This window comes from Ammodytes marinus (genome assembly GCF_949987685.1).
Source record: "Ammodytes marinus genome assembly, chromosome: 5".
Classification (NCBI taxonomy): domain Eukaryota; kingdom Metazoa; phylum Chordata; class Actinopteri; order Uranoscopiformes; family Ammodytidae; genus Ammodytes; species Ammodytes marinus.
The window spans coordinates 17,369,943-17,392,295 of NC_137234.1; the positions used below are offsets into that span (position 1 = coordinate 17,369,943).

General features: G+C 43.4%; 1 protein-coding gene across 1 annotated transcript in view; it reads left to right on the forward strand.

Annotated features, from left to right (window-relative positions):
- Positions 1 to 20,606, forward strand: part of ptprq (protein tyrosine phosphatase receptor type Q) — a gene marked incomplete at its 5' end in the record, with an annotated part of 39,375 nt that extends 18,769 nt beyond the window's left edge. The window contains 36 exons of the mRNA XM_080027660.1: positions 80 to 584; positions 704 to 865; positions 1,188 to 1,367; positions 1,460 to 1,567; positions 1,738 to 2,019; positions 2,151 to 2,432; positions 2,892 to 3,012; positions 3,105 to 3,259; positions 3,403 to 3,548; positions 4,117 to 4,288; positions 6,057 to 6,377; positions 6,473 to 6,748; positions 6,875 to 7,026; positions 7,340 to 7,481; positions 10,852 to 11,127; positions 11,233 to 11,604; positions 11,730 to 11,839; positions 11,980 to 12,163; positions 12,289 to 12,527; positions 12,730 to 12,799; positions 13,198 to 13,356; positions 13,546 to 13,837; positions 13,926 to 13,999; positions 14,119 to 14,218; positions 14,456 to 14,584; positions 15,631 to 15,675; positions 16,347 to 16,373; positions 16,501 to 16,582; positions 16,933 to 17,023; positions 17,181 to 17,257; positions 17,368 to 17,502; positions 17,746 to 17,871; positions 18,401 to 18,546; positions 18,822 to 18,957; positions 20,248 to 20,371; positions 20,483 to 20,606. Coding sequence (XP_079883786.1) covers positions 80 to 584; positions 704 to 865; positions 1,188 to 1,367; positions 1,460 to 1,567; positions 1,738 to 2,019; positions 2,151 to 2,432; positions 2,892 to 3,012; positions 3,105 to 3,259; positions 3,403 to 3,548; positions 4,117 to 4,288; positions 6,057 to 6,377; positions 6,473 to 6,748; positions 6,875 to 7,026; positions 7,340 to 7,481; positions 10,852 to 11,127; positions 11,233 to 11,604; positions 11,730 to 11,839; positions 11,980 to 12,163; positions 12,289 to 12,527; positions 12,730 to 12,799; positions 13,198 to 13,356; positions 13,546 to 13,837; positions 13,926 to 13,999; positions 14,119 to 14,218; positions 14,456 to 14,584; positions 15,631 to 15,675; positions 16,347 to 16,373; positions 16,501 to 16,582; positions 16,933 to 17,023; positions 17,181 to 17,257; positions 17,368 to 17,502; positions 17,746 to 17,871; positions 18,401 to 18,546; positions 18,822 to 18,957; positions 20,248 to 20,371; positions 20,483 to 20,520 — 6,036 coding nt within the window. The 3' untranslated portion in view covers positions 20,521 to 20,606. The remainder of the gene's footprint in view (positions 1 to 79; positions 585 to 703; positions 866 to 1,187; positions 1,368 to 1,459; positions 1,568 to 1,737; positions 2,020 to 2,150; positions 2,433 to 2,891; positions 3,013 to 3,104; positions 3,260 to 3,402; positions 3,549 to 4,116; positions 4,289 to 6,056; positions 6,378 to 6,472; positions 6,749 to 6,874; positions 7,027 to 7,339; positions 7,482 to 10,851; positions 11,128 to 11,232; positions 11,605 to 11,729; positions 11,840 to 11,979; positions 12,164 to 12,288; positions 12,528 to 12,729; positions 12,800 to 13,197; positions 13,357 to 13,545; positions 13,838 to 13,925; positions 14,000 to 14,118; positions 14,219 to 14,455; positions 14,585 to 15,630; positions 15,676 to 16,346; positions 16,374 to 16,500; positions 16,583 to 16,932; positions 17,024 to 17,180; positions 17,258 to 17,367; positions 17,503 to 17,745; positions 17,872 to 18,400; positions 18,547 to 18,821; positions 18,958 to 20,247; positions 20,372 to 20,482) is intronic.
- Between the last annotated feature and the right edge of the window lie 1,747 nt (positions 20,607 to 22,353).

Sequence of the window (22,353 nt, forward strand, 5' to 3'; positions counted from 1 at the left end):
TAATATGATTGAGAAGCAGTGCTTCACACTGCATCCATACAAAAGAGTCAAAATATTAAATGTGTTTTTCTTCTTATAGAATACAACTGACATGTATGAAAACGGGACACTTCCCCCTGACGATAACAACACCTCAGGGCGGCGTAAGAGAAGTGCTGACCTCAGTGTGGTCACATCACCGCCAACTTTCACCGCCACTCTTTCTGCTCGCACGCTGGCTACCGGTTTGACTGCTTCAATCCTCACACGCTCTGGACATTACGTCACTAACACAAACACTCAACCAAATGCTGACTCCATGGCTACTGAGACTACCAACACAAATTACGCTTCTGCTTCACACTCAAACAGCACAAATATTCAGTCTAGCAACTCTGAGGTCTTTGGGACCTCTGCTTTATCTCTTACATCTGCGCCACCTGCTACACCTCCACCCTGGCTGACACATGCAATCACAGCTGAGGACTTGACCTCAAATGTCTCCCCCTTAGCCCTGACCCCAGGCCAGCTCCGCTTGTCCACGCGTGATGCTTCAATTACGGGACACTTTTCGACACGCAATGCAGCATCTCCTGGTACTACAGGTGGGAGAGCACCAACCAAAAACACATGCCTCTCTTAACCTCTTAACTTTTTTTATCTGTACCAGTGCTTATAAATACTGTGTGTACATGTCTTCATATGTCTGCATGGCTTGCCACAGGTGTAACAGTGAGAGAGGAGGTGATGGACGTTTCGTCTGAGGAGTTGTCTTACCTGGTGTCTGATCTGAATCCCTTCACCGAGTACACGTTCAGGCTCACCGCTTCCACAACTGTAGGAGAGGGCCCTGCAACAGATATAATTGAGAAGACAAGGGAGCAGGGTGAGTGCTCACATGTCATTTGCAATAATTACTTATTAAAGGTGGAATCAGCTTGTTGTCAAAATCAGTGAATAATATCTCAACACGATCCGGTACATGTCCGTAAAGTGTGTGCTGAAAAAATCCAGTGTTGTTACACAGCCGTCGTTGTATGTAAGCAAAGCGCAAACACAGTACGGACAGGAAGCGGATCGTGAGGAGATATTCACAGATTTTGACACAGTGATTTTGACAACAAGCTTTCTCAAAAATTCCTGACTCCACCTACCATATGTATTTTAAAATAATGAATTAAAATAATTGTTGTGTTTGTGTTGTCTAGTCCCCAGCTCAGTGCTCCAAGTGTCCTATCAAAACATCAGCTCCACCTCCATACTAGTGAGCTGGGTCCCACCGCTCAACCCCAACGGACGGATCACAAATTACACCATCTATGGCCTTGAAATGCACACTCGTCAGCCCCTGACGTGGGTCACAAACAATACCAGCATATTGATAACAGGTGGAGTGATCAACTTTTCTGCACAGGTGTAGCAATCATTATTATCATTGTAATATAGGTCTGTTGCCGACCTGTTCTGTTCTCAAATATAGATTTGGACAAGTCTACTGGTTATACGCTCCGTGTAGGGGCTTCTACGGCTGTGGGAGAGAGCTCACTGTCTGAAGAGGATGACATCTTTGTTTTCACCTTGGAGGATGGTATGTGCTGATCACAAACTGCAAAACATGTGTTTGAATATGCCTGTTGAAAGCAGCAGAAATTATATAACGAGTAAGATAATACCAGCTAATCTGATATGAAGTGAAAGGCATTTTATTCAATGGAAGATCACTGTTGTTGTTTTTTTACATTTCTATCCCATTCTCAGAGCCTGACTCCCCACCTGTGAACCTGGCTGTGGTTGACACCAGCCCGTCCACCGCCACATTGGCCTGGTCGGCGCCGGAGAAAGCCAATGGGGTGATCCAACATTACGAGGTCCTCTACGAGAACCAATCCTACTCTGCGCTGATGAACTCGTCCTCTAACAGAGTCACCCTGATCAACCTGAAGCCGTCCTCTTACTACAACGTGTCTGTGAGGGCGTACACGCGCTACGGCCACGGCAACCAAACGTCCGACACTTTGCACCTGCTGTCTGGGGAGGACGGTGTGTTGATGGATGCGCCCCACCACAGGCCAACACACACTATACACAGTATCTCAAAATCTCCAGTAACTTTAATTATTCAGTTTTTTTTGTTTGTTGTAAAAACGCATCCTCTTGTGTTGTCTCTCCAGTCCCAGGCAGTCCTCCGTACGGCGTTACCTATGAGTCGCTCAGTCCCAGCCAGGTGAATGTGACCTGGCAACCTCCGCTGATTCCAAACGGGGTCATCACCCACTACAGCCTCCAGCTTTGGAATTCCACCCACTACCTGAACCTCACCGCTCCGACCAACTACATCCACATCACGCATCTAAGGAAGTACGCGCAGTACCGGGTCATGGTGCAAGCACACACGCGCGTTGGGCCTGGGAACTACAGCAGCGAGCCGCTCAACATCACCACACTGGAGGATGGTGAGAGGGGACGGGCAGGGGGAGAGTGAGAGAGAGAGAGAAAAGCAGTTCTTTTTGTTTTTTTTCAGTTCCAGCACACTGCAGGGATTACATCACGGCCAAGTTCAAAGGGGCATGTGATTAAATCTGACGTTCCTGTCGTCTTTTCCTCCTCAGTTACTATCTCTGTTTCAGCTCATGCTAATGATGTTACATCACAGGTGTTTGATGCCACGTGGCCCTCCTGTCTCCTGTCAGCACTGAGAAGCACATACCACAGAGTCATTACCGCTAACCCATTTATTTTATTTTCAGGGCATTATTCCTTTTCTGTCTGGCACGTTTTGGAAGGCACTGCCCGAGGTTCTTCTTTGACCAGTGCAAATACATTTTCTAAAAAGATGAACTGAACTCACTCCTGTATTAGGCTATACTGCTGTTTGTATTATGTTACCGGAAAGTTTTTCTCCCGCATCTCAGCTCCAGATACACCTCCTCAATTCCTCCACTCCAGAAAGTTGTCAGACTATGAGGTACAGTTGTCATGGCAACCTCCACTTGAATCCAATTCAGACATACTCTACTACATTGTCAGAGTTTGGTGAGTTTCCCCGATCTACTTCTCTCTCTCTCTGTTGGACTCATGAGACACCGAAAACACAGTGAAACCTAAATGCTTGTTCTCTTTGTTAGGAATGAAACGACTGAGCAGTGGCAGAACGTAACTGAGACATCGGTGGTTATTAATGTAGACTCAGAGAGTCGCTACAATGCCTCTGTCGCCAGCTGGACCAGACTGGGAGACGGAGGAGTGCTGATCTACATCAGCTTTACCACCACAGACGCAGGTGCTAGATAATTATCATTACATTTCTGACCGATAACTTCATCCTCCTCACAAATATGTCTATACCAATCATTTCTATGATGCATTTCTCACTCCCTGTATATTGTCGATGTGTCCTTTGTGTTTACTCTCACCGGCTTTCAGAACCATTCGACCCCCCGCAGAATGTCACTTTTGCAAATTTGACCACCTCCTCCATTGCTTTGCTGTGGCACCCGCCCACTGAACCCAATGGAATCATTGTACACTACACTATTTACTACTCCGAAAACAACACTGTGACTGAGCAGGTGAGTCACACGGACTGTATATAGAATATACAGACAGCTTTAACCTGCACTGATATACTGTATATAGTTTTATATAAAAAATGGCTCAAACTAGTAACAATCATTACATGTAATGTGAAAGGTGTTACCGTTCCTCACAGCTTTTCCAGCTATTAGCAGATAATGCAGCATTTATCTCTCTCAGGAGTAGGTCGAGGCCAAAACATAGATAAAAGAGAGATAATATTTTCACTAGTTATCATGTGGGCATAAACCTGAATTTCCCCATGTGGATGAATTAAAGTATTTCTACTTCTTGATGTTGATAATGTTAGTTTGTGTCTGCCAAATGTGTAAATAACTAGCACCAGCTCATACCTAATTACTAGCACATTCATCATATCAACTGTGTAATGTGATGTTATGTCAGTGTTTGAATTTAAAGCTCTTTCTCTGCTGCCACCAAGTGGCCTAAAACATTTTGGTCAGTTTTTGTCACCATTCTGTAGGAACAGCATACATGATGCTCTTGTTTAAATGTTTGTTTCAGTGCGTGAAAGTAACCTTAGTGCTCTTGTTCTCGCCATAGAGGGTTCTCGTTTCAGATTTACCTAGCCCTGCCTCTCCTGATTCAGCCCTCTCTTATACCCTGACTGGGCTGATCGGGGGCACTAACTACACCCTGTGGATGAGCTCCAGCACTTTGCAGGGGGACGGAGGGGTCCAGAGCGAGCCACTAAGCCTGCTCTTACCAGAGGACGGTCAGTCAGACAACACATACACACACACACACACACACACACACACCAAGACAATCCCACATACATTAGGGGTGGAGAATGCTTGTTGTTCAAATCACTTTTTGTAAAAAAATATGTGATTATCTCCCCACAAACAGCTACCTGTCCGTACTATGTGTGCGGCGTGCGCTTACAATATCTGGTGTTAAAAAATAGCCTAGGCTGTGTAAACTGGTATGTAATCAAGGGGGCCCCAACGTGACCAGCAACACGCCCGTTTTACAGAGCCTAGGCTGTGTATTCACACTTGATTATTTTCAATGCACACACAGTACCTAGAGGTAGTGGATCATGAGGACATATTCGCAGATTTAGAAAAAACAATTATTTTGACAACAAGAATTCTCCAGAATCACTGAATCCACCTTTAATATACATTATAGAGAAATATACATGCATTTAAAGCTACACATAATTACACAGAGAATTATTGCATACAGTGATTCAAAGTCTCACCGGAGCAAGTCTGCACACTTTTTTCAAGGCTCTTGAACTTCCCCCCCCCCAAAAAAAATCACATAAATACTCTGCGATTGAAGATGTATCTTTCAGCTGGTTAGTTAAAGGAGATTTCACTCAGTCTTTTGCAAACTGGCTCTGTTCTTGTTCCTGTGACACTGCGCCGTGGAGACAGACAGTTTGCGTTTCCTTTTACTAAGCTCCACGAAAGTTGAGAGGGGTTAATAAATCTCAGAGAAGAATAGAAAGACAGCACGGAACCGTCAGAGAATGAATCAAAGAGAAAAAAGAAAAAAAAGCCTTGACGTTTGTGCGGTGCTCGTACTACAGTTGCATTGTTGCCATGGAAGCCAACACTTGCATTGCAATATTTAGGTGTTTTTAGACTTTTTGATTTACTCATTACATTTTTCAAAACATTTACATAAAGTTGCTTTGTTTTTAAGTGATTTTGGGAAAAATTGTGCAGACAGCCTCCACAGACTCTGTCACATAGCGTTTTTTGTATACAATTATTTGACTTGTGAAGTATTCTCTGTCTCTGAATGTTTACTGCTCATACTGACTCCGTATCTCTGCCTGTGCTCTAGCTGCTCCGTTCTCAGCCAAGCACCGGACCTCCAGGTCACCTTGTCTGGCCCGCACAGCCGAGCCCAGCAGGGGCACACTCCCCTGGGCTCAGACCCCCCACACACACCAGGCCCCCCCTCACATCAACTTGCCCATTAACGGATCCTCTCTCCCCTTTCCTCTTCATCTCCCCCCTTATTTTTACTCTGTTTACCATGCGGAGGTTCTGAGACGATGTACAGGATGAGTATTTTTCTCCTCGACCACATTTCCTTCCCCAAGTTTTTCAGTGTGTGAGTTTCCCTCCTAAATGCCTCTGTATGTCTCCGAATAGGGTTCTAATTATTTAAGGGTTTTGTTTCTGTGTCTGTATAATGTTATATTTTTACTTTTCTGTGTTTCTGTGTTGCTCGAGTAATGCAATGCGATCTTGTCCTTCCTAATGTGCTGATGTAAATTTTGTTAATTACGTCAATGCTGCCAATGATAATGACGATGCTTGTGACAGATGATAAAAAATGTTGATGCTGATGATGACTGGTGCGCTGCTCATTTTCCCTCAAGTGTCAGAGTGTGTATGGTTGATTGATGCCCTAATTTACAGCATCATAGTATACTCACTCACGTTGTGGTTTTCAAACCAGGGTTGTCACTTGTAGTTATTAATAGTAACAGTATTCTACTTTCCTCCCTCATCCAGTGCCAAGTGACCCGGTCAGAAACTTGACTGCTCAGATCTTCAGCTCCACAATAGTCATTGTGAGCTGGGACCCTCCCCTGGAGCCCAATGGCCGTCCCTACTACCTGGTGACATTGCAGGAGGCTGGCATCCTCCCTGACGTAGCCAACCAGGGGCCTCCAGCTGTCAACAAGACCATCAAGCATTCCACACCTGACAATGTCGCCCTATTCACCAGACTCAGGAAGTATTTTCCCTATGTGTTGACCATCACCCCGGCAACTGCTGCTGGCCCCGCCTACAACCACACCAGCACCATGAACCTGAGAACGGCTGATGACAGTGAGTTAATCAACGCAGACATTCACTCATGGAGTACGGTGAGTGCACTGATTGCGACACTGACATGCGACTGCCTCGGTGTATTTCTTCTTCAGTTCCCAGTTCTGCCCCGTTGCTGGAGTCCACCAGGAATCTGTCATCGTCCTCTATCGCCGTGGTCTGGCAGCGCCCTCTGGAGGCCAACGGGGAGATAACAGAGTATACCCTCACTCTGTTCGGCATAGGGGGCTCCAACACAACACAGACCCCCAACACCTCCGCAATCCTCACCAACCTCCTTCCATACACAGCTTACAACCTCACTATTACAGCTGCCACCCGTAAAGGCTCCGGGCCTTATCTGCTGCTGCAGCTGCACACTGACGAAGGAGGTTTGTTTGAAAGAAGAATTCAAATTCCCTCTAAGGTGGTGTTTTATTCATGCAAAACTACTGGGTGAAAACTTAGTGTCTGTTTTAGTCTATCCTCTTCTTAACTGATCTAACTGTGTGTTCCAGGCCCCATGTCCCCTCCCCGTAACCTGACTATATACAACCACACAGCAGTCTCTGTGTGGATGAGCTGGGAGCCCGCACAGGAGCCTAATGGAGTGGTGATACAGTACGGCTTCAGGATCAGAGACCTCATCACACACACCGTCACACACAAGGTAGCGTTCATTTCACACACCGAAAGCTACCAACAACACACACTCTTACACACGTCCCAGTAAGAGTACACACTCTCACATGGGCAGTTGCTCTAATTTCACACTCCAGATACCACTCAGCAGTTACATTATGCATGCACATGCGTGCACATACGTGTGGTGATACAATAACACATTATCAACTCCAGTAAGCAAGACTGGATGATTGAATCTCTTTTACATTTTTCATCTGTATGTGTGTGTGTGTGTGTGTGTGTGTGTGTGTGTGTGTGTGTGTGTGTGTGTGTTTTTTTTTGTGTGTGCAAAAATATAGAATTCCTCTGGTCCTTCAACGACAGAGTATCTGTCAGGCTTCAGGCCTCATAGCTCCTATGAGATCAGTGTGTTCAGTTACACCAGAGTGGGCCATGGGAATCAGTTCAGCAGCCCTGTGACCTTCACTACTAACGAGTCAGGTAAAGTACACACTGTCTTCACACAAAGGGTGTAACACTTATTTACATCACTGCTCGCAGGTTGTGGTTCAAAATATAATTTGAGTTCCTTGAGGGGGCAATTCATGGAAAATAGGTTCACAGGCGTGAAAACAAGTATTTCATCCACATGTATCTAAGTGCACCGATACATGCATACATACATCTAAAAATAGAAATATCTTTCCAACAGTGTCCAACAGCTTCAAGTCAAAGTATGTAAGGAAGTACGTAAGGCTCAAATGCATTTATCCATCTGTAAACAGAGCAAAGAGATCATCTCCTCTTAGTCAGCTGTTTGCAAATACAGTCATATGAAAACGTTTGGGAACCCCTCTCAGCCGGCATTATAATTGACTCTGCTTTCACAAAGAAAAGCTAAAAGTGGTATGTCTTTAATTTACCAGGAACAGCTAAGTACTGGGATGTTTTCCAAAAAAAGATGTTTTGAAAAGCAGTATTTACTTTACAAATAAAATAAACTGATTTGATATTTGGTTGTATGAAATAAAATAAAATGTGAAAAACTGGCTGTGCAAAAATATAGGAACCCTTGTGGTTTTGTTGATTTTAATGCCTGTAACAGCATGTAAAACTGATGACTTTAAACACAAAGTTGGTTGGAGTATGTTGTTAAGCCTTGAACCTCATAGAAATGTCTGTTTAATCATGAGAAAATGTATTTTAGGTGCCTAAATGCAAGTTGCACTTCTCTTTGACTCTCTGCTGAAGTGAGACAGAATGGGATCATCAAAACAGCTCCCAAAAGATCTGAAAAACAAAGATTGTTCATTGTCATGGTTTAGGGGAAGGCTACAAGAAGCTTTCCCAAAGGTTTCAATTGTCAATTTCGACTGTAGGGAACGTTGTCAGGAAATGGAAGGACACAGGCATAGTGGCAGTTAAACCCTTGCATGGCAGACCAAGAAAAAAACAGGAGCGGCACAGGTGGAGGATTGTGAGAATGGTTGCACACAACCCACAGATCACCTCCAAAGGCCTGCAAGAACATCTGGCTGCAGATTGTGTATCTGTACATCGTTCAACAATTCAGCGCAATTTGCACCAAAACATCTGCTTTTTATAAAGACCAAATAACTTAATTTTTGTCTCATCAGTCCAAAGCATTTTCTTCCAATATGAAGCTGGCTTGTCTAAATGAGCTTTTGCATACTCCATGCAACTGTATCTGTGGCGTGGGCGCAGAAAGGGCTTCCTTCTCATCACCCGGCCATACAGATGTTTTGGTGCAAATTGCACTGAATTGTAGAACCATGTACAGATACACAATCTGCAGCCAGATGTTCTTGCAGGTCTTTGGAGGTGATCTTTGGGTTGTGTGCAACCATTCTCAAAATCCGCCGCATATGCTGCTCTTGTACTTTTCTTGGTCTGCTAGACCTGGGTTTAACTGCAACTGTGCCTGTGTCCTTCCATTCCCTGACAACGTTCCTTACAGTAGAAATTGACAATTGAAACCTTTGGGAAAGCTTCTTGTAGCCTTCCCCTAAACCATGACAATGAATAATCTTTGTTTTTAAGATCTTTTGGGAGCTGTTTTGATGATCGCATTCTGTCTCACTTCTGCAGAGAGTCAAAGAGAAGTGGAACTTGCATTTAGGCACCTAAAATACCTTGTATCATGATTAAACAGACCTTTATATGAGGTTCAAGGCTTAACACCATAATCCAACCAATTTTGTGTTTGAAGTCCTCAGTTTTACATGCTGTTACATGCATTAAAATCAGCAACACCACAAGGGTTCCCATATTTTTGCACAGCCAGTTTTTCACATTTTATTTAATTTCATAAAACTAAATAGGGGAGAACGGGGTAATTTGTCACATGGGTTGGATGTCACATTCGTTATATCTCGCCACCAGAGCGCGCTAGCTCTGAAATGTTGATATAAAAAAGGTCCAGAATGGGGATCAGAGGTCACATACATAGACTTCCTTGGAGGAAGACAGCTGCATTTCAGGTGAGAGGATGTTTTGTGTTTTTCATGTCAAATTCTAAATATTTTGCTTCTCAGTATTTTTCTTCTAGGCTTTTACACAATGGGTTTATAACAAAACACTTGTTACCCTCAGAAAGTGTGAAGGGTAAACTATAGTTTAGATTGTGGTTAGCAAGCTAATTAGTTGTCAGATGGTTGTTGGCCTTGATGCTAGCAAGAAATTCAAGTTGGGGTTGGTCGTCAAATTTTTTGGGGGGTTGGTTGTCACATGTTATCTCAAGGCTGCAGCCAGAAAAGGAACCCAATAACGAAATAAATTGTCAAGCTGTATCCTCACTGACACCCCAGAGAAGGAAAGAATAGAGCAGGAAAAGGCAGCTAGCAAGCAAAAGAAAAAAGGGCAACAAAATCAAAACAACCCAGTGCATCCCAAACTAGACCAGCTGCCAAGGCTACAGAACGTTATGTAGGCCTATTTGTCAACTTGACAATGCAATTAAACATTCAAATTTGGTTCTGCCTCCTTGCCTTCTTTTTAAGATGTTTCCCATTAAGATAACATTGTGACAAACAACCCCATAGTGTGTGACAACCGACCCCTTGATGGGGTTGGTTGTCACAATGTGTCAGAGTGTCTTTGATGGTAAATTACTTCTTCATTACAATAAGTTGGAAAAAAAGAGAGACACACATTTCTAGCCAACACCTTAAGCTTCAATTTAATGTAGGAATGGCTATTGACAGATGTTTTGGTGATGAGCAATTCTCACTAGAGTAAAAAGTGTGCCTACTTACCCCGTTCTCCCCTACTGCTTTTCAAAAGATCTTTGTTTGGAAAACATCCCAGTACTTAGCTGTTCCTGGTAAATTAAAGACATACCACTTTTACCTTTTTTGTGTGAAAGCAGAGTCAATTATAATGCCGGCTGAGAGGGGTTCCCAAACTTTTTCATATGACTGTATAAGGGCTTCTGAAATGAAATTAAAACAATTATTTTAAAATTATTTCTCAAACACATTACTGGCTGTTGGCATAAACTCTGTATGTCATTATGAAAAGGGCCCAGCAACCTAGCACAAAACAATACAAATGGGATTCAGACAACAAACAACAGGTAAATACCACAGGGCTGCTGGCTATGCAGCCAAAGATAAGACTGTTTGTTAAAAATTACAATAAGTAAAGGCTGATTTGTTTTGCTTTCACATAATGCACCAGGATGTCTAAATGACAAATCAGTCCAGTCTGTCTCCAGACTGCTCATTTGTAGTTCCGTGTGCAGAGAAAATGTGTGCAGCAGCCTTGTTTTTGGCATGCAGGATGAAATAACCCAAGGTACTGAAAACAAGTGTGGTTCTAATCCTGAAGCTACTCTCCTCTTTGCCCGCAGTGTCCGACCCTGTGGGGAACCTGTCTTGCGCAGGAGTAAGCTGGGATTCAGTCCAGTTGTCTTGGGAACTTCCAGCCAACCCTAATGGGCAGATCCTCTTTTATGAGATTATGTTGGAGGTGGACTCTCAGTCCCACACACACCAGGCTAACGTACCAGACTACACAGTGACTGGGCTGTCACCAGACCAGGAGTACGCACTCACCGTGGTCGCAGTCAACTCTGCAGGACCAGGAGACGAAGTAAACTGTAGTGCCTCCACTCTTTCTGAATCAGGTATAGTCAATAGTCTGTCATTACTGTAATGTGTAGCTACTTATTTCTAACAAGCAGTGGTGCAGAAGGTATACTCACTTCATATCCCTTCTTCTCCCTCATCAGTCCCGGCTGCCCCTCGCTTCCTCAACGTCTCTCAGGTCCAACCAAACAATGTGACACTTGAATGGGCCCCGCCGCTCTCCATACCAGGCCTGCTGAAAGAGTACCACATCATTGCACAGCTGATTTCCACCGGCTGTGAACCAAAGACGCTATCGACTGCACACCTGGCCCCGGAGGACGAACTGACCTCAGACTGCGTGGACTCTAATACCACGGTGTCAGTGAACGCCTCGTATGGCCCTCAAGAGAGCCACAGCCTCACTCTACAGACCCTGGCCAAATACAGATACTACCGCTTCAAGTTGGCTGCTGTGACCAATGCTGGAATTGGAGAGTACACACATTGGAAATACGCACTTACCCTGGGTGGAAGTAAGACCATTACGCTGATGATTTGATCTGTTTGATGTCCTGATTGATGTATTAGTTATTATGTATTTCATTTCATTTGACAGCACATCATACGCATTCAATAGTTCTCTTCTGTCCACTCTCAGACCCTGATGCCCCTCCCAGTAACATTGAAGTGACCCCCACCTCCAACAGCCTTCGGATTAAATGGGGCACTCCAGCTGTTCTCTCTGGACCGACTTCTTATCTTGTTCAGGTCAATACATTTTGAAAGAGTTTGAAACAGCGATAGCAGCCTTAAGGCAGGTTGGCATACTGTATGTGTGTTGTCAAGAGCAAATGATATGAAACAACACCTCTCTGCTCCTCAAGTGTTACATCTTGATTACATAACAGGTGGATGGTCCTGATCTGAACATATCAACAGTCCGAGCTCCAGGAGAGTTGATGACTGTCGTCGTGACTAACCTGACTGCCTTCACACTTTACTCTGTGACTGTCACTGCCTTCACTGGTCCACTGGAGCACGCTGCCCGCGACGGAATGGCCACCGCCGTTGAATATAAAACACTGGAGGAGGGTGAGCAGTATCGAACCCCACCTACATATATATATATATTTTTTATTATTTTATACTAGAGATTTGATTTATAAATATTACTTCTCTTTTGTGTCATTGCATTATTATTTCTACTCTGTCCCCAGAACCCAAAGACCCTCCCAAGAACGTGACTGTATCGGTCATACCGGAGGAAGTGAATCGTGTGATGGTGACTTTCACCCCTCCAGAGCTGCCCAATGGAAACATAACTGCCTACATTCTGTACGTCTACGAAAATAACCAGCTGGTCAAGAACATGAGCCTTAATATCACCCAAAGAGACCAAAACATGATGACTGCTGTCATAGAGGGCCTAAAGGGAGGACACAGATACAGTATACAGGTGAAGAACACACATTTTACACACACACGCACACACACACACACAGGCCTGCTAATTCAGAGATACCCTTGTTGGCTGCACACCTGGAACTGCAGAACAATCAGTCTAAAACCACTTATTTAAATTACCGTTTTCTTTTACTGATGTATATGTTTGTGTTTCTGCTCTGTTTCTTCCTTTTCTTATATTTTTCTGGTTGTAGATTTCGGCAAAGAATGGAGCTGGTAGGAGCCCGCCCAGCCCAGAAGTCCAGATAACTACAGGGATCAAAGGTACAAGTCCCCCTTTGTGTTCCGTACTGCTCCACAGTTTTACTCTCTTTTTTGTTGTAGCATTGCAGCAAAGATGCAGGACAGAAATATACGGTATTGTATCTCGGTGCCACTATTTGCTGGCCAGTCCTGACACAGCAAGTGTAACTCAGTAATACTGTCTGTTGTGTGCTGACGATGTAGAGGGGCAGTTGTATTCTAACATGTTTTATATGGAACTGCATCAGACTGTAACCCCTTAATCACACATACTGTATTCACACAACAGTGTGTGTGTGTGTGTGTGTGTGTGTGTGTGTGTGTGTGTGTGTGTGTGTGTGTGTGTGTGTGTGTGTGTGTGCACGCTCACATGCGCTTGCTCCTCCTTGTTCAAACATGTGTGTGTGTGTTTGTTCTAGCCCCAGCCAAGCCAACCCAAAGACCCCAGGCAATGCTGGGCCATGGAGGGGTTGCCATGGTAACCCACAGGAGTATCACCATCCGCATGCCCGCCTGTTTCTATAGTGACGACAATGGACCAATCACAAAAATCCAGGTCATCGTTGCCGAGTCAGGGGGTAAGACTCCTCGAAAGCATTGACAGCCGTCACTTTCAGTTGAATACACTTAGATATCGGTCTTGTGTGTGTAGACTCTTGTTTACAGTGCATCACTCTGTCCTTAGCTCACAAAGACAAGCATGTACGCAAAATGAAATGTGAGTCAGTCCCTGATTCCTTTCCTCTCCAACTCTCATCCTGTCACAGTGAAGGACATTCAGAACCTGACCAACTGGAAGAGTGCCTTTTATGATCGCCCTGCCCCTTACCTGACTGACAAGGGGTTCCCCAACCCGCTATGTTTTTTGGTGGACAAGGCATCACGCACTGCCGCACATGTCAGAGGTGGTCGCAATGTGTCTGGAGACGGCCGGCTCCCGTCCAGGCAAAATCATACTGCGGCAGGAACGTACGTTATCGGATCGACCCGCGACTGTATGGAGCAGAATAACACTGATTATCTCTGCAATGGACCCCTGAAGCCTAACTCAGTCTATGTGTGAGTGCAACACACACAAGAACTTGAAAACAACTGTTGTTTGCACATGTTCGATAACAGCATAATGCTGTGTACTGTTGTTTACCAGGTTTAAGTTCAGAGCCACGAACATCAATGGCCAATCTACAGACTCTGACTACTCTGAGCATATTAAAACTGCAGGTATTTGTATCCATCCCTGTAATGTTCTACATCTAAAAGTGAAAACATAACCTGTTCATCCCCCTGTATTGTTTTTTGTGTGATGTTTTCCATCCTGTCTCCTCTACCTTTCCCTGTAGTGGACGGGCTGTTGACAAGAGAAGAGCAGATCATTCTGGGTGTTCTGCTCTCCTTCTTCTTGGCTGTCTTTCTCATCCTCATCATCTGCTGCTCAGTCAGGTAAGATGACGACAAGCTTACATTAATTTGCCAACACTCATGCATTGCAGTTTTTAATTTATATAATAATGCTAAAAAGAAATACCATGTGCATTCCCTTTTCATATAGGCTACTATATATATATATACTGTAATATACTTTAATATGTAAATCACTAATTTTGCATTGGTGATGATTTGCAATAAATCTGTTTCCCTGTGTAGTAATTGTAATTCTATGTTTGATTGACCTGTCAGGATCCATCAGCGCAAGAAGGAGGGTGGGACCTATTCACCCAGAGAGGCAGAGATCATAGAGACCAAGTGTAAACTTGATCAGCTGATAGCTGTGGCAGATCTGGAGCTGAAACAAGAAAAACCCAACCTGTGTGTGTTCAGTTTTGATCTAAAGGCGTAACTTCACCACACATCACACACATTTCTGCCAGCTGACGCTAGGTGCACAACACATCAATTCGGGATTGGTTCGGCTGCTACAGACAATATTTAAATTCCTAAGTCAACAGGACAGAAATCTCTTTGCTGCAGCCAGCGTAATGTGTACTCCTGTCAGAGCAAAATCTTCCAGCGTTGTAGAGTTTGTGCAGAAAATAGAAGCATCGGCGCTACGAAACAACACAGCATCATTGGGCCTTAATAGATTATTTCTCTGCACAGCACACGTCATTCCGTCTGCATCCCTTCCACCATCGTCTCATTCAAATTCTGTTTCTTTTTAGGCTGGCACAATCAAGTGCACAGACAATAGGTGCTGCAAGCTTGTGAAAAATAAAAACATTTGTTTTGGTGTTTCAAGGCCATCGATGGCTAAAATGAGGCGGAAAAAAATCCAGGAAATTAATGCTTTGAGCATTTGTGGTTGTACCAAAAAAGTACCCTTGTATCACCCAATATAGTTATTTATCAACATTTGCACAAGCAATAACCATGTAAAGTTTTCTGAGCACATTTCTTTACCAGAACCTGAAGAACACCAACCCAAAAACAAAATTAAACAGGAAACAAAGATAGGGGGATTGAATGGACGGAAACATTAAACCATGGGAGGGAAGATAAATATATAAAATGGCTTCCACTTGGCTGATGATTTCCCCTTAACTCTTCTGTGTGAAAAGTAATAATATACCGCCCCACTTCAGCAAATATTTGCCTGCCTTATTAAACTTCCTATATGACATTTATTCATATGCGGTGACTCTTCGTAGTCCTGAAAGAGGAGGCAGTTGCCGAGGATAATTCTCGCTGCTTTGTTACAGTGAGCCGAGATCTGCTTAAACACCACCTTTCTAAGCACGGTTTATGTTAAGATAACACACTTTCCCCGTATCTTGACTCACAAATGGCACAAATAACCTTTCTTGCACACAGACACTTGCACTGACCCGCACTTGGCTTTATTTGTCTCTCACCAGGTACCCTTCCTTATTCTTTAAACGGAAAGAGATTTATGTGATCCAGTAAGTTGGGATTTTGACCTGTGTGTGTGTGTCCGCCACGTTTAGTTGTTTCTACATCCTTTGCATGCTGCTCTCCACCTTTCATCTGTCACTATGTGTGTTTGTGGGTGTGTGTGTTTGTGGGTGTGTGTGTGTGTGTTTTCCTCATGTTACTCATTAAGCCGACTTTTTTTTCGACAGTCGAATGAATTAGTGACGTCAGCGGTTTGCCTCCAACCTTCCTCTCCCCGTCCTCCATTACTGACAGGGATTGCTGAGCTTTGCTGACACTCTTCTTGCTTGAAATCATTTTAATTTGTTTACCCACTCGCCACCTCTAAATGACTTGGAAGGCTTAGCAGTCTTAGAGGGTGCAAATGGCATGCTTTATCAATAGCTAGGGATCTTCGTAGCTACAGGTCTACAGTAAGGCAAAAAAAACAGCCAGAGGGGGATAACCACAGACATTCAAGCATTCCTTTAGAAGTAAACATCAGAGTCAGCGTCCGTTTTTAATCAAAGTTGATTTGATTAAAAACATTTGAACCTCCTTTGCCTAGGCACACAGTGCCACGTACTCTCTGCAGCAAGAATCAGCGCAGCTCTCATGGACAGAAATAATACAGTGTGGGCTGTGATTGTTGAGTTAATTTGTCTATTTTGGTTGATGTTTGCCGTCTATTTTTGTCTAGGTTGCTCAGCTACCGGAAATCACTGAAGTAAGTCCTCCTGCATAAATAATGCCAACATGCACACAGTAGCTGCAGCATAAATCTGAATAAAATAGCATGTTTAATCTTTTTCTTCTTCTTTCTTTTTACATCTTTCTTTTCACCCCTCTGTCAGGCCTGTGAATAAGAAGTCTTTCCTGCAACACGTGGAGGATCTGTGTGACAATGAAAATGCCAAGTTCCAGGAAGAGTTTGCTGTATGTTTTTTACTACAAGCTGGACCTGTGTTTCTCAAACTTGCAGGAATGTGTAAATGAGTGTGGATAGAATAATAAAATGGAAGCTGAAGGAAAGTCTGTTCATCACAGAAAACAGATCAAAATAAGAATATATTGCAGACAGTGAAGAGGGCATTGAAAACGACCAACAAACCAAATCAATGGCAGCTTTATTCTGGTTTTTTTGCACCTGTCACAAATGCCAAAAAAATAACCATAACATCCTATCATATACGTATTAGTAGATACAATTTCACAAGAAAGCAGCAGCTGCAAATAACTGAACTAAAAATAAACTCATGTTTGCATTGCATCTGGTTTCCCCCTAGGAGCTTCCAAAACTGCTGCAGGACCTGGCAACCTCAGACGCTGACCTGCCCTGGAACAAATCAAAAAACCGCTTCCCCAACATCAAACCTTGTAAGTGGTCAAGATGAAAGTCTGTGTTCCCCATAATATTGATACCTACTGTAGAGTTGTCCTCTGTGTTAATCCACATTACCTTAACTGCAAATGGATTTCACCGAGGCTTACACAGCTGGATTAACCATGCCGTTTTCACTGTGTCTGTGTCTAGACAATAACAACCGGGTGAAACTGCTGTCAGAACCGGGCACTGCGGGCTCAGACTACATCAACGCCAGCTTTGTCTCAGTGAGTACCAGCCATCAGCTGCCAAAAGCCCAGCAGAGTTAGATTGATAAAATTTAATTAAATGATCATCCATTTTATAATTATATGAATCTCTGTTTCTGTGTCTCTAGGGCTACCTTTGTCCAAATGAGTTCATAGCCACACAGGGTCCTCTGCCTGGCACAGTGGCCGACTTTTGGAGGATGATCTGGGAAACGGGGACACGCACCATCGCCATGCTCACACAGTGTTACGAGAAAGGCAGAGTGAGAGGATTTTGGAAATAGCATTCAGACTCCAGTCCAATTCTCACAAGGAGGGGTTATATGGAGAAATGATTGACTGACAACTCTGTGTTCTGCTTGCTATGTGTGTGTGTGTGTGTGTGTGTGTGTGTGCGTGTGTGTGTGTGTGTGTGTGTGTGTGTGTGTGTGTGTGTGTGTGTGTGTGCGTGTGTGTGTGTGTGTGTGTGTGTGTGCGTGCGTGCGTGTGTGTGTGTGACATTTCAGATTCGGTGCCACAAGTACTGGCCAGAGGACAACAAGCCAATGTCAGTGTTTAGTGACATTCTCATCTCCAAAGTGTCAGAGGAAATCCTTTCTGACTGGACTGTCAGAACCCTAAAAGTAGAAAAGGTAACTAAGCTAAAAGCCCTCACATGCACACAAGCACTGTTATTGTGCAATTGTTAAATGTGATTTACTGTTGGCGCCTTTTGTTCTGAATGTAAACAGGTTGCCAGATGTTTTACAGGCAAACGGAAAGGAATAGCTCAACATTTAGGTTAATTCACTTATACAGTCTCCTACTAAGAGCTGGATGAGATAGATTCATACAGCTACTGTATGTCTGTGGGGTAAATATAAGGCCATATGCTAAGCTATGCTAACAGTCTCGTACAGCTTCGTACAGATATAATAGTTAGTGGAATTGATAATCTAACGCATTGCAAGTGTATTTTCCAGAATGTTGAAACTATTCCTTTAAGAAATCCTCCTAATTGTTTGGCGGTTAATTGTGTTAATGTAATAATTATGTAAATGTAATGCACTGAGAATTGCAGTGACTTATCCATCACGTCAATGTAACCACTGGAATTTGAATACTAATGAAGTAAACTCAGGCACCAACAAGATTTTTTCTTCCATAAACTCCCCTGCGCAGCACGGCCACTACATTCTGGTTCGCCACTTCAACTACACATCGTGGCCTGAGCACGGCGTCCCAGAGTCCTGCAGCACACTCATTACATTTGTCAAAGCTGTCCGAGCCCAAAGGCACGACAACACCACTATAGTGGTCCACTGCAGGTACTGTGGCACGTTAGTGGAAGTGTACTGATTCTGCATTCACTATAGCAAAGTCCTTAAAAATAATGTACACTGCACTCACTACTTTATTCTGTTTGTGTTGAGTTAATTGAGTTTCATATCAACACAATCTACACATAAATGCCATTACTGTCAATGATGACCTCTTCTGCTGCGCTTAACCCTCCAATAGGGTACAAACATCTGAGTGGTTTCAAGTGTGACAGAGCAGCAGACAGCTTAATGGTGTGTATTGCTCTCTCCCTGTCCCTCAGTGCTGGTGTGGGCCGAACAGGTGTGTATATGGCCCTGGACCACCTCATTCAGCACGTCAGAGATCATGACTTTGTGGATGTTTATGGCCTGGTGGCTGAGCTGCGCAGCGAGAGAATGTGTATGGTACAAAATCTGGTGAGTTAACATCAAATATATCATCCCCCCACACCGGTGGAGATTAAACAAAAGACAAAAAAAAGGGTACACTTGTCTTAAGTTGTTCCAGTATGAAAGGCAGTGTAGTTGCCCTACTTTTTTACTCCATGCCCTGCAGTGATCCCATTCCCACAAGGGAAATAACTGGAACATTCTCACAAAGGGAATGATCTGGCAGTGGATTAAAGCCGTTTGCGAGCAGGATTCCCCCTCTTGGAACGGAAAAAACCTGTCATAAAATGACCCTATTCAGTCATTACCTATGGACCAATGGTGAGGCCCCATCCTTCCTTGATGTACTGTATACCAAAATGGCTGAGCAGTGTATGCAGCAAGGCAACTGGTTAGCATTCCAGTCAGCATTACTAGTTGTCTAATCCTATATACAAATGAAAAGGCCAGCTTTAAGAGGCGTTCAGATCAGTTATTTTAAGGAAGAAACAAAAACAGTCAAATGTTAAAATTATCGTGAATAGTCAATATGATCTACAGAATAAGATTATATTCAGTTTTAGTTTTAGTAAAATACGTCAGAGGTCACAAAAAAGGTACTGTAGGTCTAGGGGATTCGATTACTGTACAGTAGTAATCTGCAGTGTCACTCATTTAAACAAGTCCACTGAGCCTGATGTTGGTTTCAGTCCATTCAAGTTAACAAATAGATGCAGGCGGAAAATAAACCAGTATCCTTCAGCGATGAAGGTTACCGTTCCATTTTCCATCACGGCCACATAGAAAGAGTTGCTCTGTGTATTCATCTGTAGCCTGCTGCTCTCAAGCGTCCATATCCCTCCATTCAGACCACCGAGCGAGAGCCAAAGAGGGACACTAATGAGCATGCTCAATGGGCCGAAAGACCTGAGGAAGCCTGAAAAAACAACCATTTTAAGCAACTTTTATCTGCATATCAGCTCTGATAGGTCTGTGTTCTCACAGAGTGGAAGAAAAAAGGATTGAAACAATTGAAATGATCTTGATCACTTGTACATGATCCGTAGATAATTTGCATCCTTTTTCCACAAATAATTTTTTTACAAGACTATTTTTGGTGTGTGTGTGTGTGTGTGTGTGTGTGTGTGTGTGTGTGTGTGTGTGTGTGTGTGTGTGTGTGTGTGTGTGTGTGTGTGTGTGTGTGTGTGTGTGTGTGTGTGTGTGTGTGTGTGTGTGTGTGTGTGTGTGTGTGTGTGTGTGTGTGTGTGTGTGTGTGTGTGTGTGTGTGTGTGTGTGTGTGTGTGTGGGTGGGTGGGTGGGTGGGTGGGTGTGTGGCAGGCCCAGTACATCTTCCTGCACCAAAGTACGCTGGAACTTCTAAACAACAAAGGCAACATTCAGTCCATTTGGTTTGTCAACTATTCTGCTCTGGAGAAAATGGACTCCCTGGACGCCATGGAAGGTAAACAACAACATACTAAACACAAAGAAATGTGTACACATGCTCCATATTAACCACACACTCCCCCACACAGCACAAGTGCTCATTCCACACATTTGCTCTGGTCTACAGGTGATGTTGAGCTGGAGTGGGAAGAGACCACTATGTGAGAGACACCTTTGACCGAAGGAGTGACACATGTATATTTCGGGGGTCATCGGGACACGACCTGTGCACTGACTGGACTCGACTGGACCAACTCCGCCACACATGGTTAGAGGGAGGTTTGAACGGTCAGTCGACTAAGACACTGCTGCTCCGCTTCAATCCATTTCCCAACACAGTCCTCCCTTTAGTGAACCTTTTGTCCCTTTGTCTTCTATGAGAGTGAGAGAGACAAGGACAAAAGAGCTTCAGAAACGAGTGGGAGAAATGAGTGACAAAGGTGAGCTGACTGTAAGCGCTCTATCATGTCTGTAAGCCCTTTCAGGTACTTTGCACAAGTTGATTTGACTGTGTATTGCAATGTTGATGTATTATGTTGATATCATCTATGTTTTTGTGAGGTAATTTATTCAGCCAAAATGGTCTTTTTATTCAATCTCTCTGTAATTATTTTGTTTATCCTTTCTTAAGAGTGATTTGCAAAAAATAAAAGCTACTTGGATTTTTTTCTGGCCTTGACACTTTACGCTAAAACACTTTTCAGAGACTAACTTGCATCAAACAAAATGAAATGACAAATACCAACTTGCAGGTCTTATTGTTTGGAGGACAGACGTGGCAGCCATGAAAAATATGTGCGCACACACACACATACACACATGTGCAGAGTGCAGACTCAATACCAAACATAACTTGACAATCCACAAGTGCAAGTAAGGTGTTAATATTGCTTCTGGGCTGACTTCTGATTCATCCACTAATGAATGAGCTCAGACCCAGTGTGTCGGGAGGACACAGGGACACCGGTGTACACTGATTTCCCATAAGCTTCTTCATTCCGCTGTCGTCCTTGCACACCTGGTGCAAATGCATTCAATACAGGGGCCCTGAGGGCTCACAGACGCAGACATTCTGGGGATGATACTGATGCTAACGCACACACACACACACAAACACAAGAGAGAGAGAGAGAGAGAGAGTGCGAGAGTAAAAACTACTTTATTCTTTCATTCTCTTCAAACAGAACAAAATTGAAATATTCCATTAGTAAACATGTTGAACTTTAAGAAATCTCCTTTTTAGAAATATTGCAGGGGTGCAAAGATTAATGACTGTACTCCACAGTGAGGATGCAGATTATGGTGCATCTCCATGAAAACCATGGAGAAGGAGGGGAGAAGAGAGGGAGTAGAGGGAGTGGTGAGAAATGACATCAATCAACCCAACATGCCCTGACAATAATGATACAAATATAAAATCAAACTCTCCCCCCACCCCCTCTGTAAATGAAATCAAAAACAAAAATATCATGCTGTATAATAAAAGTCAGTCGGCGTTTACAGTAAACAGAGTGGGGTTGCTGACTTGGGAAATCAAGCAGTTTCTGAGGTGAATCTAAGCTGGATTTGTTGCTTTGGCAGCTATGTGCATATTTGTGCTGTGATGTTTGCACTTATATATATATATATATATATATATATATATATATATATATATATATATATATAATGTATGTATGTATGTATGTATTTACTGTAATAATATGTGTATATATATATATACTGTGTGTGGGTGTGTGTTTGTGTCCTGTGATTTACTGCTTGTATTCACTAATACAGCATAGCCCTTTACACACCTTCATCAAGTGACACAGCCATCTCTTAATAATCCTGTGATATGACGTGGTAATTTAATAATAACTGCAGATCTGTAATTATATCATATGTGTGTTACCATGGTAACTGGAGTGTATCCTATAAAAGCGGCCTGTTTCCTCTCCCCTGTAGCAGTAGGATTTAGAACACTCATGAAATTAAATATGAGTAATTATAATATTA